The sequence below is a fragment of the Phaenicophaeus curvirostris genome, chromosome 2 (assembly GCF_032191515.1).
Source record: "Phaenicophaeus curvirostris isolate KB17595 chromosome 2, BPBGC_Pcur_1.0, whole genome shotgun sequence".
Taxonomy (NCBI): Eukaryota; Metazoa; Chordata; class Aves; order Cuculiformes; family Cuculidae; genus Phaenicophaeus; species Phaenicophaeus curvirostris.
In genome coordinates this window covers 56,293,568-56,312,137 of record NC_091393.1, presented here as the reverse complement: position 1 = coordinate 56,312,137, position 18,570 = coordinate 56,293,568, and the positions used below count along the sequence as shown (strand labels likewise).

Sequence of the window (18,570 nt, the reverse complement as noted above, 5' to 3'; positions counted from 1 at the left end):
ATGAGAGAGGTAGAGCAGTTACCTGAAAATACATCTGTCTCCTAGTTTAATTTTCAGGTAGGTTATTTTGTTGCTGCAGCCTCTTTTAAATGCTAGTGCATCAGGTGGGAGTAAATAGTTAGAGATGAGACAGGGGTGAAGAGCCACTGTCTCTGATGGGAGCCCTCACTCATCTCTCATCACATTGTGAGCCACCAGGTCTTGAGTTAAAATGCTAAACTGCATATTGGCATCAGTGTGGTGAAACAGTTGACTTTGGGTCAGCAGGAAGATAATGTGAAAAGTGATTTGACTTAGCTTAGTTATCAGCAAGAGCAAGCTACAATAATCTGGGTCTCTTCATGTTTTTTGCCGCAAACTCTGTGCACGAGATCTGTAAACTTTGGCTGATAACATGGAAATGTTATGTTAGTAAGGTTCAGACAGCTCACATAAAGAAGGAAGATGTTTCTCATTTTCTTCCTCTGACACCGATTACTCACTTTTTCTGTGTGCACAATTATTAACACAAGTGGATGTAGACAGAATTTGCAAAACCAACCAGTTAAGTTTATTATTATTAAATGATATGCAGAGAATCTAAGGCTAAAGTAATGTTTCACACTTAAAATTTACTGAGTACACTTTAGTGCTCTTGAAAGATATCTTGGTTATTTGGGTGCCTTATGCTCCTCTTGCGCAGAAGTACAGCAGCTTGAAGAAGTAAACCATAATGTTTGTTGGGTCTCCACATTGAACCTTTAGCTTGAAAGAGTAAAGGAATGCTTATTCCAAAACTGTAGTTTTCATGTTTGCATTAGCATTCAGAAATGTATATCTGTGCCAGTATGGAAAAGACTGTAATCTAGGTAAGAGGTTTTAACCTTGAAAACTTTGCGCAGGTTTTGGTGCTTCAGTAATTTTAATTTTACTGATTCATGGTGCCATGAATGGGAACTAGGCTCTGGTGGACAGTAGCAGTAGGACAGATTTATCCAACTCTTGACACTCTCCTGTTTACATTATGAAAATTTATTTTGCCTTTCTAGACATGTACTTTTGGTCTGTGTTCACATACCTTCATCCAGCTACAGCTCAGCTGTCTGTAGAAAGGCCAACTGATTAGGTACCTGCATGATTGATTGGTGTTTGTAAGCTACTCACTGTCAGTAAAGTTCTTGGGCTTCCTCTGTAGTCATCCTCACCCCTCCTCACTTCTGAAAGCTTGGTAAATAGCTCAGTGGAGTAACAGGCTATAGACTTATATAAGTTACAGGTAGTTTGTTTTTTTAAGTACTTGCTTGTGTTTAGAAACATTGATAAAAGAGGGATGCACATAGTTTGATCATCTTGTGGACAGCGTGGGTAACAAGCCTGCTTGTTTGTGGGTGGGGGGTTTGGGGTTTTTTTTCATTTTTCTAATCAGAACATGGATGGGAATTGATAGAAAGGGCAGATAATTCCTGACATTTGCTTAGGGTAGTGTTTTGCATGAAGATGCTCTTGCTTTGTAAATCTCATACATAGCATTATTGGCAAAGTGCAGTTATTTACCTTCTTACAGCTTCAGTTTGTAACTGTGAACCCTGCCTGTATGAGTGAAATGAAATTCACTGTAATCAAGTGTCAGGTAGCCTCTAATCATATGATTAGATAACCTTCTATGTTAAATTAATAGAAGGTTAAGGTCAATTAATGGTTAATTTGTCATATATAAAGGTGTTGGAACGAATTAATCCTGATTCAAACATTTAAAATATTTCATTATAAATACTATTTTCAGTTGTGCAGATAACATGAGGTACCTTTCTTTAGAAGCACACGATGCACAGACTGAAATGTCCTTGAATTGTTTCTTTCAATCCTAGCAGTTCACTTACCCTGGAAAGCATATCTTTGCCCTGCTGCATTCAACCGTGGTCAGTCCTACATGACACTATTATGTGAAGCTCTCCAGTGTTTTCCTGGTGTTCAGTATATTCACCAGAGGGAATTACAGCATTCCCTGGATGAAATGAAAACATGACAGGGGCATTTAGTGGGTTTAGAAAGTTAAGTTTTAGAGTCAAATGGATTCTAATTTTATGTGTCTGCTTAAAAGTACTTAAAAACTAGAAACTGAGATCCTAAACAACAATCCATTGCCCAGTTTTGAAATGACTGATAGCTAATGTTGGCAGTATGTAGTTAGCTGCAGTGGAAGGCCACCAACAGTTGATACTACCAGACTGTTTTGCAGAACACATACCAGTGTTTTGTTGGAAATCATATTAGTTTTGGCTTTGCATCATGGCTAGGTGCCAAGACTTTTCTTTTTTTTAAATACTATGTTTCTTTTTCCCCAGTGGAAGAACTGAAAATAGCACTTGTTTTCTGAATAAGGAATAGCATCATAATGCTTCAGGAGATAGGGAACTGGGCAGTTTTTTCAAATAAAAGCGGCAGCAGTAATTTTCTCAGTGTGAGCAGCGAAGGAAAGCTTTGCTCACTGTTGTACATGAACGTTGCTGACATGGTTCTACTTGTCCCTATAAGGCCAGTTGAGCCAGCATTTCACATCTTCCCCCAGTAAAGGTTTACTGGACTGTTAAAGATGAGCAGCAATAACTCTTGCCAGTGATATATGTCTGGCGTAGGCCATGTGTTCGTTATTCAATTAATATGTTCATCTGATATATGATGCTTCTTCGGCAGCATCTAGCAGCAGGACGGTGAGTTCTGTGGTGGGGTGGACTTTTTGAGGCGGTGGGAGCTTCCCGGAGCCGGGAAAATCCCAGAAAAAATAAAAAACCCAGGCGGGGGTCCTGACAGCCCCCACACGCCGGTCCCGCGCGGTGCCTGACGGGAGGGGGCGGTCCCGGCAGCTACCGCGGGAGATTTAAACTGCGCCCCTGGGAGCACCGCGACCTGGAGCACGGCGACGAGGAGCGTGGCAAAGAGGTGCGGGGCAGTTTGAGCGGCAGTTCGAGAAGGCAGGGCGCAGAGAGGACCTAGAGACTAGAGAGAATACACCGAAGACCATGGTGGCCACCCGTCAGAAGGCTAAAGCTGCTCCGTGTGCTGCAGCAGGCAGGGTGGATGCTGCCACCCAGACAGAGCCACAGTGGGTGCATGCAGCTACCCAGACCCTGGGCTGCAGGCAGTGCCCCCCTCCCACACCGGCTCGTGCCTCTGGTCCTGGCCCCACTTGTGAAAGCTGCGCTCGAGTGGGGGAACTCCTTCACATGGTGAAGGAGCTAAGAGAGGAGGTGAAGAGACTGAGGACCATCAGGGAGTGTGAGAGGGAGATTGACCAGTGGAGCAGGGCCCTCTCACTAACTCAGCAGCCTGCTGGGGCTGGAGTGTCCGAACATCATCCACCTGCAAGCTGCAAGGTTGGGGTTACAAGAGATGGGGAATGGCAGCAAGTTCCTGCCAGAGGAAGGAAACCTACTCCCCTCACCCATACAGCAAAGCCCCAGATCCCCCTGGTGAACAAGTACCAGGTGCTGCAGGTGGAATCCAGCCCTGAGGATGAGGATGGTGGCTCCCACAGCCTAGAATCCTTCCCTAGGCTGCACCATTCTCAGAAAAAGATAAAAACATCCTCCATCAAGAAGAAGAGGAGGGTGATTGTTGTAGGGGACTCCCTCCTAAAAGGAACGGAGGGACCCATCTGCAGACCGGACCCGCTCCACAGAGAGGTCTGCTGCTTGCCAGGTGCATCAGGGAAGGAGGTAGCTAGAAAACTTCCTTCCCTGGTTCACGAGACGGACTACTATCCTTTGATAGTAGTCCAAACTGGTAATGATGACCTAACAAACAAAAAGGCCAAAGCCATCAAGAATGGCTTCAGGGCAATTGGGAAAGTGATGGAGGGCTCTGGGGCACAAGTAGTATTCTGCTCCATCCCAATGCTAAATAGAGAGGAGGGGGAAGCCAGGAGGAAGAATTCGATTAATACCTGGCTCCGAGCCTGGTGCGAGGAGAGGGGCTTTGGTTTTTTTGATCATGGGGGGGCTCATGCACCCCCAGGCTTTCTCGCTAAGGGCGGGACACATGGGTCTCCTAGGGGGGCTAAAGCCCTTGCCAGAAACCTAGCCAAGCTCATAAATCGAGCTTTAAACTAGATGTGAAGGGGGAGGGGGTTGAGCCCAGGCTAGACAGGAATGAGCCTGGATGTGGGGAATTGGTGATTGGGAGAGGGTGCGCGGGCGAGGACCACCAGTACCTCACCGCACAAAAAGTGGGGGAGAACACACCTCGGGGTGTTAAGGGAGATGCAGGCACTCTGGTGTCAACTGATCCAGTTACCAGGCAGTTGGGAACGAACCCTGTTCCCTCTAGGAGGGCTGAAGGCTCGGCAGCTCAGCTGAAGTGCATTTACACCAATGCACGCAGCATGGGAAATAAGAAGGAAGAGCTGGAAGCTGTCGTAGGGCAAGGGGCCTATGATGTTGTTGCCATCACGGAAACGTGGTGGGACGACTCATATAACTGGAGTACGACTATGGTGGGGTATAAGCTTTTCAGGCGGGACAGGAAGGGTAGGAGAGGAGGTGGGGTAGCCCTCTTTGTAAGGGAGGACTTGGACATCACTGAGATGGATTGTGGAGATGAGGAGGTTGAGTGCCTGTGGGTCAAAATCAGAGGAGCCCACCAGAAGGTAGATTTTGTGATGGGAGTCTGTTACAGACCACCCAACCAAGGAGAAGCAGCTGATGAGCTCTTCTATAAACAGCTGGGGTTAATCTCTAGATCGATGCCTCTCGTTCTGGTGGGAGACTTCAATCTGCCTGATATCTGCTGGGTGTACAACACAGCAGAAAGGAAGCAGTCTAGGAGGTTCCTGGAGTGCGTGGGAGATAACTTCCTTGCACAGTTGGTGAATGAACCAACCAGGGAAGGTGCCCTCCTGGACCTCCTGTTGGTGAACAGAGAAGGCCTTGTAGGGGATGTGGCGGTAGGTGGACGCCTAGGACTAAGCGACCATGAGATTATAAAATTTTCTGTTCTAGGTGAAGAGGGTGGTTAGCAAGACGGTAACATTAAATTTCCAGAGGGCTGACTTTGATCTCTTCAGCAGGCTGGTTGGTGAAGTCTCATGGGAGACAGTACTCAAGGGCAAGGGAGCCCAGGAGGGCTGGGAGCTCTTCAAAGGGGTGGTCCTAGCAGCTCAGGAGAAAGCCATCCCCGTGGTCCGGAAAAAAAGCCGGCAGGGGAGAAAGCCAGCTTGGTTGAATAGAGAGATCTTGAGGGATATCAAGAAGAAAAGAAATGTTTATGGCCTCTGGAAGAAGGGACAGGCCTCTTGGGTGGACTACAGGAGGGAAGTGAGATTGTGTAGGGAAAAAATCAGAAGGGCTAAGGCTCAGCTAGAAATTGGATTGGCCAAGTCAGTGAAAGATAACAAAAAATCTTTCTACAAATATATAAATAATAAAAGGCGGACTAGGGAGACCATACAGTCCCTATTGGACACAGAAGGGACAACAGTAACAGGGGATGAGGAAAAGGCTGAGGTACTTAATGCCTTCTTTGCCTCAGTCTTTAGTCGTAAGGAGGGTCGTTCCGCCTGTGTACAAACCCAGGAGCTAGAGGAGCAAAATGAGGCTCCCATGATCCAAGAGGAGGTGGTCAGAGCCTTGCTAGCCCGACTGGACAGTCACAAGTCTATGGGGCCGGACGGGATTCACCCTAGGGTACTGAAGGAGCTGGCGGATGTGCTGGCCAAACCCCTTTCCATCATCTTCCAACAGTCCTGGAAGACTGGGGAAGTCCCACTGGACTGGAGGCTGGCTGATGTTGTGCCCATCTACAAAAAGGGCCGCAGGGAGGACCCAGGAAACTACAGGCCTGTCAGTCTGACCTCAGTGCCAGGGAAAGTCATGGAACAGGTGATCTTGAGTGCTATCATGAAGCACATGCAAGAGAACCGGGTGATCAGGCCCAGTCAACATGGGTTCACAAAAGGCAGGTCTTGCCAGACTAACCTGATCGCCTTCTATGACAAAGTGACCCGGCTACTGGATGAGGGAAAGGCTGTGGATGTGGTCTTCCTGGACTTCAGCAAAGCCTTTGACACAGTTTCTCACAGCGTTCTGCTTGAGAAACTGTCAGCCTCTGGGCTGGACAGGCGCACACTCTCCTGGGTGGAAAACTGGTTGGATGGCCGGGCCCAGAGAGTGGTGGGAAATGGTGTGAAATCCAGCTGGAGGCCAGTGACAAGTGGGGTTCCCCAGGGCTCAGTGCTGGGTCCAGCCCTGTTCAATGTCTTCATCAATGACCTGGATGAAGGCATCGAATGCACCCTTAGCAAGTTTGCGGATGACACTAAGCTGGGTGGAAGTGTCGATCTGCTGGAGGGTCGGGAGGCTCTGCAAAGGGATCTGAACAGGCTGGACCGCTGGGCAGAGTCCAATGGCATGAGGTTTAACAAGGCCAAATGCCGGGTCCTGCACTTGGGGCACAACAACCCTATGCAGTGCTACAGACTGGGAGAAGTCTGTCTAGAAAGCTGCCTGGAGGAGAGGGACCTGGGGGTGTTGGTTGACAGCCGACTGAATATGAGCCAGCAGTGTGCCCAGGTGGCCAAGAAGGCCAATGGCATCTTGGCTTGTATCAGAAACGGCGTGACCAGCAGGTCCAGGGAGGTTATCCTCCCTCTGTACTCGGCACTGGTGAGACCGCTCCTCGAATACTGTGTTCAGTTCTGGGCCCCTCACCACAAGAAGGATGTTGAGGCTCTGGAGAGAGTACAGAGAAGAGCAACAAAGCTGGTGAAAGGGCTGGAGAACAGGCCTTATGAGGAGCGGCTGAGAGAGCTGGGGTTGTTTAGCCTGGAGAAGAGGAGGCTGAGGGGTGACCTCATTGCTCTCTACAACTACCTGAAAGGACGTTGTAGAGAGGAGGGTGCTGGCCTCTTCTCCCAAGTGACAGGGGACAGGACAAGAGGGAATGGCCTCAAGCTCCGCCAGGGGAGGTTTAGGCTAGACGTTAGGAAAAAATTCTTTACAGAAAGGGTCATTGGGCACTGGAACAGGCTGCCCAGGGAGGTGGTTGAGTCACCTTCCCTGGAGGTGTTTAAGGCACGGGTGGACGAGGTGCTGAGGGATATGGTTTAGTGTTTGGTAGGAACGGTTGGACTCGGTGATCCGGTGGGTCTCTTCCAACCTGGTTATTCTGTGATTCTGTGATTCTGTGATTTCACATCTGAACATTTAAGTAAGCAAAATGGGTGTATTTTGTTCCAGTATCTCCTTAGATATTTCCTTAGCAAAACTTCCTGGGGTTTTTTTTCTCCATCCAAGACTGTGAGGCTGACTTTTGAGGATGTGATCTTTATCAAACCTACTGTTGTTATTGGTTGGAAGCTTTTCTTCTGAGAACTTAATAAGAGCATCTGGATATGTCCCTCTTTCAGTATGGCTGATACATATGCATAAAGGAGCTGTGCACATAGGTGGCAGAAAGAAATACATTCAAGTGGTCTGTTCTCCAAAAGGGAAAGAGTTTTCCTAGTGTCTTTTGGGCAGTTGTTCAGCAAAGCCTTGTGCTTAGCATGTGTGTGATAGTGGTTCAAAGCTTTAAGTGAATACAAAAATCGATGTGGGTCAGGATGAGGTTGAAATGAAAAGAAATAAAAATGCATGCACAAAATAAATTTGATCTGATTTTATTGGTTTGAAGCTGGAAGGTGGATAAATACTCTTTTCAATGTTCGTTCAGCTCTTACGTAGCCCTTATGTTTTGTTGGTGTTTTCCTTTTAAATCAAGACTATAGGAAAAAAACAGCAGAACCCTTGAGTGGCCTTTGGTATGTATTGCTGTACCCAGTCCTTGTCACCCTCCACTGTCATGTAGATTCTTTTTTTTTATTTTGACTTTAAATCTCACCTAAAGTTGATGTCAACATTGTCCCCATTAAATTGAGGTTTTGTGTTTATAAGATTTCTGTCCACTTTATTTTTCTGCTGTTCTAAAACAAGTGTTGGATAATCTTTGAAACAATCCATCCAGGGCAGGGTGGAAGGAGATTTCAGTGATTAAAAAAACCCTATCCTGCTTTTAAAATGAAGAGTTGTTTCAGAGATGATCAGGCAGTGTGAAAGTTCAGCTAGCAAAATTTGTCAGAATTCAGAAACACTAAAATCCTGTGATTACTAGACTCAATTCCTGGATGAAATAATCAAAATATTAAAAGGCAATTCAGTAATTACCTTAACTACAAGGATCCCCTTTATAGTTTGAAGTACTGTCTTACTGTATAACTGTGCTTTTGAGCCTATTACAGTCAATAAAATACTGCAATTTCAAAAAACATAAAATATTTCTCTACCTCACTCAGTTTGTTAAAGGTAGTGCAAAATAATCGCAGAAATATTTGGAATAGTTATTTTCTGTTCTTCTATATTATATTCTCCTTCCTTATAAATGACTGTATCTCAAGGGGGAAAAAAAAAATCTGATTTTTCAGAAGTTTTCTCCATTTGTAATTGATTGAAATCCTGCTGAAGCTACAGTAGGTAGGTGTTGTAGCACACTAGTATTATGGCAATATTGCCAAAAGCTAGTATAGAATTTGTGCTATTAAGTGTGAATTGGGTCATAAAAATATTTCAGTGGTACTGGAGTACTAATTTCTGTTTATGTTCAGTGATTCAGTTTTCAGAACAAATCATTTTATTCTGTTATTTACCAAAATAGAGAAGGTTATTACTTATTTTTTAGTACTTCTTTGGTTTATAGGATATCAGAATGTATTGAAATGGGGAGGCTGGCTGAGGGACAGAACAGAGACTTGGGAAATTAAAGCCAAATCACCTGTCACAAGAAGGCAAATCTGTGAGGGATATGTGCATGTTGAGATGCTGCAAAAGTTTTTAACAGTAGAGAACTGGCTTTTTACGAAGTCTGATGTTTTCAGCTTCTCAGTTTTGAAAGACAGAGAGACAACAGGGATGCAGGTTTTGTGAATAACAGTAGTCTGTAGTGTTCCTCCGTCTAATTTCATGTTCCTCCGTCTAATTTCAAAGATGCTTGGAAGGTATTTCACCTTTTTTTTGTTTGTACTTTAATTGCCACTGAGTGCATAGTTAAAGGTGAATTTTGCTTGCCTCTGGCATTAACACAGCAGCCTACCCTCTGTTACACAAATAAAAAAATTCTGATATCACCAATTTTGCAACCTGTAGGTTTTGTTCTACCTCACATACCACTGCTAAAAACCAACCCAAGGTATTAGCATCCTCACTTCTGAAGCTAGCTACCTGTCAGTCATATCCACTCAGTAATGGCCACCTTCATTAGCTTTTTATTAGCAAGTGCTGCACTGTACTACCCAAGTCCACAGCTGGGTCTGGATGACCTGAACCTTCAGCGGAATATCAAAAATCTGCCATTCTGGATATGGGTAGAATGACAGGGTATCTTTTGTAAGTTACAGACTGATTTAGTTGATGTTGCTAAGCCTTGTGACTCAGTCAAGTAGCACTTACGATTTTGCCAGGAGTCTGGTCGATCCTGTTCTTAAATCCCGAACTGTTGCCTTTAACCAATTCTGAAAGAATCTCAGTTGACTCAGAAAAAGAGGATTTTTTTTTTTTCCAGCTATGATGTTTGATGGAGTGAAGTTTGTTTTGCCTGAGCAAGCCAGTTTGATCATTTAACATTGCAGAAGGGTGAAGTGGGAGCACTTGATGCTGGGCCTTATATGTTACTGCCTCTGACGTGGCATCTCCAGTTCCACAGGATCCACTCATGACTCAGATATGGACCATGGTCAGTTGGGGAAGGTATTCTGGGCCTTTGAGCAATTTTAGATTACACTGGGATTTCTGCTGTGTTCTGACTGTACTGGAAGAGTTGCCCAGCAACACGTTGTCCTTGTAGGTACACCTCAGTGTTATTCCTTCCAGCTGGGTATATGTTGTAATGATTAAATTTCAATCCTGCAGAAGCTGTGATAGAAATTCAGTCCCTTTGAGTTCCTCTGAGCACATGGAGCAAGAGCACTTGGGAGCCAGCTCATCAGCAACGAGCATGTGGGTTGCAGTCCTGCAGAACTGGCCTGTCTTACAAATTAAAATCCAGTTACAGCTATAAACAACCTCTGCTTCTGCAACTGACTTATAAAGCGCCCGCACAAAGTGCAATGGAAAAGATAAGCATGCCGGAGACATTAAAATAAAAAGAGAAACTGTTGAAAGGGGAAGGGGGATTGAGTAAAGGGTAGAAGGGCAAACCGAAACACAGTATGACAGATTCTTGGCAGTGGTGAAACCATGAGTTGTTGCACTAGATAGTCAACCACAATAGGTACAAAAAGGTTAAACCATAATGTAAAGAAAGACAAGTGCATACAGAGGAATAAATTATTAAATCTACCACTCACCACATTCAAATCCAATATTATTGGCTCCCAGGGTGAATTAATGAATATTGCATTGGAAGGACAGAAACTACTGTAAGGTAGTTAGGTTACTTAAGGGAACAGCAGTGCCATGATATATTATCAAAAGCTTTAAAACCAGAGCTAGCTGCTTAACGTCTCTCATTTTGTAAGTATCCAGTATAAACGTGTGGGTTGGATGTGATAGAATTTACTACTTAAACAGAGACTAACTGTGCCAGTGTGTTCTGAACACATCACAGAGTGTACAAAAACCTGGGCTCAGGAGAAAAACCAGCAGCTTTAATCTTTACAGTTCCAAGATACATATACAGATAATGTGAAGGTGCGCTGGATTTAAAATCTGTCTTGCACAAATGCTGCAGCTTAAGGATTTTTTGATATATACACATGGAAAACATACCAATGGGAAAATGGGTAACTAAATTTGCACCACTATTCTTAACCTACCTGTATTCATGCTAGTTCTCTCAACGGATACCAGGGTCAGTGAACCGTGTCCTTTTATTGTTTATCTCCTTTATCTTGGTAAGGGAGAGTAAGACAACTTCCACAATGTGGTGAACTTTAGAAGTAAGAGATAAAAATACTTCTTTTCACAAGAAAGCTAATAAAGGTCTTCCTGTTCTTCTGTTGTAATCTGCATACACTCATGTAGGGTAAAGAAAAAGTGATGCCTTGACGTTCTGCATCCTTTTCGATGCCAGCAACAGTCCCATCTGCTTTGATTCTTCTAAATGTCATCCTGAGATGTATTTAAAAAGGGTGACTGCAAGATACGAAGGAGAACTGTTCAGTTCTCTTTGCCAGTAGAGTGAAAAGATAGAGCAACTGTATCTAATATTGGTCCAAGAAGAGGTGGACAGGTTGCAGACTGCAGAGGAAAGCAATAAAAATGAAGAGGACAAGCGTGCTATGTTAAGAAACAGAAAAAAGATAAACTCGGATATCTAGCAGGTATTGCTTGTACTCCCTCCCCAAACAATTATCTGTTTGGTAGGGTGATTCCCTCTAACCTGCTTCATCCTTGAGAGGTGCAGAGCTGGTGTCGCTTGTCTACAGCAAATATTGCTGAGTGATGGGAGCCAATAGTGCTGCTCACACTTTCAGAGGCTACCTAACATCAGTGACAGCCTGAAAACTGCTGAGTAAACAGAGCATCTGCTCTTTACCAACCTGTTTGACTCTTCATATACATGTGCTGAATTTGAACATTGCTTTGCCTTCACAATACATCTGTTTCTGTGCTCTCTTTGGTGGGGAATCTTGTGCAGGAGATTGCAGAAGTAGTGTTTTGCTCACCCAAAAGCTGCTGTTGTAGGAAGGTAAATCTTGTATAAGTTGTAAAAGGTGCAAAACTAAGTTTGTTGATAGAATGCACCCAAAACTTTGAAAACTTAATTTTCAATGTTTTCTTTGGAATTTTTCCTGGTTACTGTTGATATTATCATAGTTTCAATTGCTGTATGTATAGCCATAGTAACTTGTAATATTACATGATATGAGGACAAGCTGAGAGAGCTGGGGTTTATCAGCCTGGAGAGGAGAAGGCTTCGAGGAGAGCTTCTAGTGACCTTCCAATACCTGAAGGGGGCCTACAAGAACGCTGGGAAGGGACTGCTTACAAAGGCTTGTAGTGATAGGACGAGGGGCAGTGGGTATAAACTAGAGAGGAGCAGATTTAGACTAGACATAAGGAGGAATTTCTTCACTATGAGCATGGTGAGGCACGGGCACAGGTTGCCCAGGGAATCTGTGGCTGCCCCATCCCTGGAGGTGTTCAAGCGCAGGTTGGATGGGGCCTTGGGCTGCCTGATCTGGTGGGATGTCCCTGCCCATGGCAAGGGGGTTGGAACTGGAAGATCTTTAAGGTCCCTTCCAGCTCAAACTATTCTATGATTCTATGATCTGAGACTGAACAGGTAGACTTTACTGTGCTTTGGGTCTGAGCTTTTTTAGATTTGTAAGGGTGTAGTACTTCTTCACAGAAAAATTCTTGGAAGTTTTGATGTTGACCATACAGATCAGTTTTGTGGGACATTTCAGGAACCATTAGCTTTAGCAGACACTTCATAATAATGCTTTCCTTTAGCATTAAAGAGTTTGAAGACTATGTCTGCAACCAGTCTCCTTTTGCTGCTTATGCTCCATGCTCATGTTTTCAGTTTATTTTGATACTTATGGATGTTGAATTATTAGAGAACACATTTTAATTTACTCTTCCAAATATGTCATCTGCCAAACAGATGAAATGCATTGTTTTTGGAGGAGGAGGAAGTCATTCTTTTTTTAATTAAATCACTTGCTTGATGGAAATGCAACAGAAGAATCTTCTGTTTCTTCTTTTACTGCTTTATTTTAAGTGCTCCACTGCAGTTATGTGGCTTTCAACCTCTGAAGACAAACAGACTTCACTCTTACCTTTCTTGTGGTTTTTGGTATATTTTCAGTGATCCATGTTGAAGATCATGTTGTCTGGTCTGCTTTAGAGTTGACTACCTCCAAAACCTTGTTTCTGTCCAATGTCACTTCACTCTGCAGGTGTATCTTGACATAAACCACATCTGTGTGGTTTAGCTGGGGAAGACGGAGGCAAACTAGTAATTAATTTGTTTTCTCTCTTTTTCATCTTTCAGTCATGTTTTCTGCTGACATGCCTTTGTGTTAGCAATTCTTTGTTGTAATTGCTTTAAGCCCGAATAAGTATAAGTTGATATTTGTTTGGAATGGGATTTTGTGCTGCAGTTCCTGAGAAATTACTTCTCTCCTGAAACTGGCAAGCCTACCCAGAGCTGCTTGATAGTTGTTGTCCTTAATGCTGATTCATTTTAGGATAAACTCACTTTTTTTTTTTTCTTCTCGATTTCATTTGCAATGGTATTTGTAATCTTTAACTGTGGAACAAAAGAAGTAAAAGGCCTTAGTTTGGACTGACAAGTAAATTGTTATATAACTGTCAAAACCCTTGGTGAGAGCTGTTGTAATTATACTGTGGGGTTTACCATTTTATAGTTGTAAGTGCTAATTCATATAACTCCGAAGTGAACTGCATGTTTGAATTGATATATTACCTCTGGGCTTTGATGCAGTGCTGAATAAAGTCCCTCTGTAATTATTTTCAAGTTGTGGATATTGTTACATTAATATCACGCTTCCAGAGCATCACCTCAGCAGTTAGTCAGTCTGCATGATACATATTCTTATTGTTAATGCTAATTAGATTACATTTTCTTTATTTAAGCCTCCAACTGCTGTTTTCCGTCTTGTTTCTACTAATATAATAGGAGCCTTCTTTTCATGTGCCTCCTTTGCCACCATCTCTTACATGTTTTTTGTGAGGTGAAAAAGTTTTCAATTTCTTGATCTGCCTGATACAAACTCAGGTTTCTGGAAGAAGCAGGTTTTTTCCTAAGAAATTACTTAGCCACATTCTAAAATGTAGAAAGATGATTTGCAGCAGAATTTGTCACATTAAACAAATACCTGCTTATGTACCAAAAGCCTGTGTACTGCATGGTTTTGTGTACTGGGCAGGGCCTCTAGTGCATTTGAGTGTGCAAGTGGAATGGTGATGTAAGCAGACAAAATGTGAGCAGAGCTTCAGCAGGGCATCCTTACAGCTAGCCACATTCAGCAGTGCTGCAAGTGAAGATTTGATTACCATTAACGACTGTGCTCTTCTGAAGTGAGCTTTGAGCTGTAGGATTTATCTTGTCCAATTTTACTTAAGTGCATTCCAATATTTACATTCAGGTATTGATATATTGGCAAGCTAGACAGTTGTCTGAAAATAATGGCCTTCTATTTCAGTTTTCTCTATCCACAGTGAGCATTTATTTATGGTTTCATTTTGGGGCTTGCCATGGTTATTGTTTGTGTGCAGACATGAATGGTGCTATGTAGGAAGGTGAGTTTCAGAAACAAAGGTTAAAACAGGACACACTTGGCAGCAATGTCATTTTTTTAGCTGGTAAAGTTTTTTGAACTTAAGAGACTTTACAAAGGCCTGCTTTAATTTTATTTGATTTTTAAACAATGGTATTAATAAGATTCATCCAAAGTTACTGGCTAATCAAGTTAGGGGTTTAGTTAGAATTTGAATATAATCTGGATGCAGCAAAATTTCACTTGAAATGAGTGAAGTATCAATGAAGAAACAATTTTACTTGCTACACTGTAAAGTGCCACTCTGCTATGAAAATCAAAGCAGTTAATAACTATGAAGCATTTTAAAACCTTTCCATAGCCCTACAAACTTTCATCATTTATCACTTTTCCAGGATGCTAGGCAAACACCTGCTGTGTATGCTCTTGCTCTTTCACTGGCACTTGTCAGCGTCTACTTCACATTTCTCTTGAAGACTTTCACATACTTGGACAGCAAAAGTATGCCAAAAGTGTATGTCTGAGCGGACGAGAAACTCGCATACCACCAGTTGCAGTGTTATTGAGTGGATAGTGCTGCTTGGCTATGTCAAATACTGGTGTTGTTTTCTGTCATGCAAAGAAATGAGTCAGATAGAGGACAATACGGAATATGGCTCTTGTGTATCCTTGCATAAGAAAAACTTTGATGATGTTGTTATATCATAAAATGCATTCATGTATTAACATTTTAGGCATCATTAGCAGTTGTTTTCAAAAAGATTAGTTGCAGCTGTAACACAGAGTTGTTAAATTCATCACCTTCAAAGTTCTCTAATAAGAAGCAAGGCTTCTGAATGAAAGATTGATGAGGAATAAGGGGACTAGGTTTCTCACAGAAAACTTTTATATAAATGTTATGAAATAAGACTTCCTATGTTATGTGGGTTATATATGAGCCTTGGGAGGCCCATGTTTACTTGCTGAAGCAGCAGCTGTGATGTCCTGGGACATGGAAAACTTAACTGAGGCCACAATCCCCGAATACTTACCCCTTTCCCAGGTAATTTAGAGAATGACAGCTTCCATGTTTATGTTGCAGTGAAGAATATATTTAACATTGGAACCAATAACAATAGTAATGTTCTCTTGATCACAAACAATAATGCTGATAGTAAAATGCCAGTATGTTCCCAATATATATAAGAATCCGGGTTTTTCCTTTTATTACTTTTTTCTTTTTTTAATTCTAGTTTGCATTCCTCTTTGAAAGTAACATGAAGGGTTGCTTGAGGAATCGTTTTGTCTCTAATGAACAGTCTGTTAGCTGTTCAAATACCATGAGAAGTACCAGAAGCCTGTATGTCTCATCTAACGGCTGTTATGTTAGATAATCCTTCTGCTGGGAGAATATGATTGCATCAACAGTAAAAGGTTGAGACGCACCATCACTTTGGTACATGAGCTCTTCCTTACACTGAGTCCACACTGCCCAGAACCACAGTGCAGGCCTATGTCCGTGTCCATCATCATAATAGAAAAATGAGTTTTCCATCACTGAGTGCCGCTTATGTACCCCTATGCATGACACCGTGAGCTCCTGACTGTTAAAAGGCTTGAAAACAGGTGCTTCTTGGCCTGTATTATCAGATGCTGCTGCAATATGCTATACCCCAAATACTCATCTGATGCAATAGTATGACTCCAGAATGCCTTTTACTGAAAGAATAGCCCATGGACATCATCCAGGAACAAAACACGTCTGCATCCAATGTACTTCAAGACAGTGATTTACTGTTCAATTGTTCTGGTTTCCTGGGGAAGAGAGCATGGTGCAAGAGTTAGTGTGGGCTGGAAACTGTTCCTGGTGGGCAGGCTGGATGTGACTGCTCTGTTTGGAGGTTTAGTGAACACTACCTGTACAGGTGTGATCAGACTGTGCCACTTGGCCTCCAGGCACCTGTGGCCCCTGTTGTTGATTATTCCACAAGTATATATAGCCAGGGGCATGATTTATTCTCCAAGTCTCTTTGGAAGATTCATATTTATATTTGAAATTGAAACAATTGATTAGTTTTAGTTCTATGCAGCTGGTGGTCATTTGGTTTTTTTTATTATTATTTTTTAAGCTGAAGTTTTGCAATTTGAGCATTCTTCTTGTGTTATGTCAACTTCATTTTGAGTTACCAAACCAGTGCAAATCCACTCCTCTTCAGTCTTTGTATAGGAGGTGGTCAACTAAAACTAACTGTCTGCATTGAGGTTACAAGCGGCAAACTTAAGCTCATCATCATCTTCACTGGAAGATATCAGCAGTGGCCTAGTATTTCTGCAGTAGCTACTGATCTGCACTGTTATGTTAAACTGGATCATGATGGGGAAATCTCAGCTTGCCTCCTCCTGAGCCATGTGTTTCTGTTCTAAAGAGCTCCTAGCTTGCTGGTAGAAGTGAGTGCTTCTGACCTGTGCAGGGTCCTAGAAGTTCTGTACTTGGTTGGTTTACAGTGAAAACATGCTGTGACTCAGAGGTACACAGAAACAAAAGTGCTAAGATACTGAGTCCATGTTTTTCAATCTTCATTTAGGTACTTCCTTTCCCCAGCCAAGTGGTCTACAACAGAGTTGGAAAATGTGGGAGTCGAACTGTGGTTTTGCTTTTGAGAATTTTATCAGAGAAACATGGATTCAACCTGGTTACATCTGACATCCATAACAAAACAAGACTGACCAAAAATGAACAGGTAAGTTACTCCTGCTCAGCTTAGACCCTGTTTTATTATTATTGTTGTGAAACTGAGAAACAAAGGCATATGCTAACAGAAAACATATTGGAAAGGTGTACTGCTACTTTGACCTGAGTAATCAGCCAGAATTTGGCACCCTCTGAGTGGCTTCAATAATAGGAGAAATGGATGGTAGAGCCAAGAGCAACACGGTGTAGAAGCTAACCAGAAAACCTAATTTCCAGTTAGCCAGCTCTTGAATTTAGCCAGCATAGCATTTAGTGCAGCAGAGAGGCAGGAATGGTTGTTACTAGACAATTTAAGTGCTAACAGCTTCAGGGACCTGTGTTAGTGTATCTGCAGGGCACAGCTGTTTGTCACAGGAGCAGGCCAGCTTGTTCAGACCTAGCTTGGGTCCCTTTAAGCAGAACAGGATTAAATAATAGCCAACAGGATTGGGTTTTTTTCTCACTTTCTTGCTTCACTTCTAATAATCACTTGCTTCCAGAAGTTGTTTCCCAGGGCCATGCTAACACATGTTGCTATAATCTGACCTGCCCCTGATCCTATCTCAGCCTCTTGCTCATCTGCCTTTTTCATGTTACCACACAACCATCACTAAAGTAAGTAAAAATACCACATGAAAGCACTTTACCCAGACACCCCTTTTCACATTCTCTTGAAGTTGCAGAGGGCATTATTTTTGCAGCTTTAATTCCCCAAAGGATCCAGTTATTAAAATCCCTTGCATTTAAGGTAGCCGTGTGCCCTTTGTGAGTATCACTGCCATCAGTAGCTATTGATGGAAGTAACACAACAACCCTTAGACTCCAAAGTGTGCAGATGTATTCAGGTGCCATACACAGAACTGTTGCAGACGTTGTCCACAGCTGATATGTTGATCTGCTGATCAGGTAAATGCTGCAATAATTGCCTGAGTCACTCCTAGGAACAGCAGCTTGCAAACCATGAAAGGATATATGCAATGATGAAAATACTGACACGGGCCTGCCAGTGGCATTGTGCTGTGATTATGGATGATTTATTTTTAGCCTGTTTATGAGCGTAAATTTATTATTTTAGATACAGTCGTTCATTCCAAGTGGAAATTCGGGAGCCAGTATTGCTCCTGCAGGTCCCACTTTCCTCCCTTCCAAGGTGGCCATCGCAATCCTGCTAGAGCCAGCTCACCTAACCCCACACAGAGCTTGAATTCAGCCCGAGGCAGGGAGCAGCTGGAAGGCTTCCGCATGTGGCTGGGTGCAACACCCCAGTGAAGAGCTGCAGAGGAGGCCAGTGCCACCCCACTGCCCCTGCCTGTGTCCAAGGGAAGGGGCAGAACTCTGGGCTGCAGTGTCTCTCTGCATATTGCACTGGCAGCACCACAGAGCCTAGGGAGTTTGCAGAATGGTCCCATCGGGTCAGGGTTAAACTAGCCTGTGCTACAGACCCTGCCTGATTAGTTTTTCTGCTTAACGGTTGGACATGGGATAGAAGATTTCTGTGGGTATGACTGCTTTTGTGCTTCAGGTTGGTTGGGTTTTGTTTTGAGTTCAAGTTTCATTGCTGATTAGGAGACTCATCATAAAACCTAAAAACCTTTCAGATATTAAT

At 43.1% G+C, this 18,570-nt stretch overlaps 1 protein-coding gene across 1 annotated transcript in view; it reads left to right on the top strand.

Annotated features, from left to right (window-relative positions):
- UST (uronyl 2-sulfotransferase) overlaps positions 1-18,570 on the top strand; it is a 165,985-nt gene that overhangs the window by 65,066 nt on the left and 82,349 nt on the right. The window contains exon 3 of the mRNA XM_069852158.1: positions 16,819-16,974. Coding sequence (XP_069708259.1) covers positions 16,819-16,974 — 156 coding nt within the window. The remainder of the gene's footprint in view (positions 1-16,818; positions 16,975-18,570) is intronic.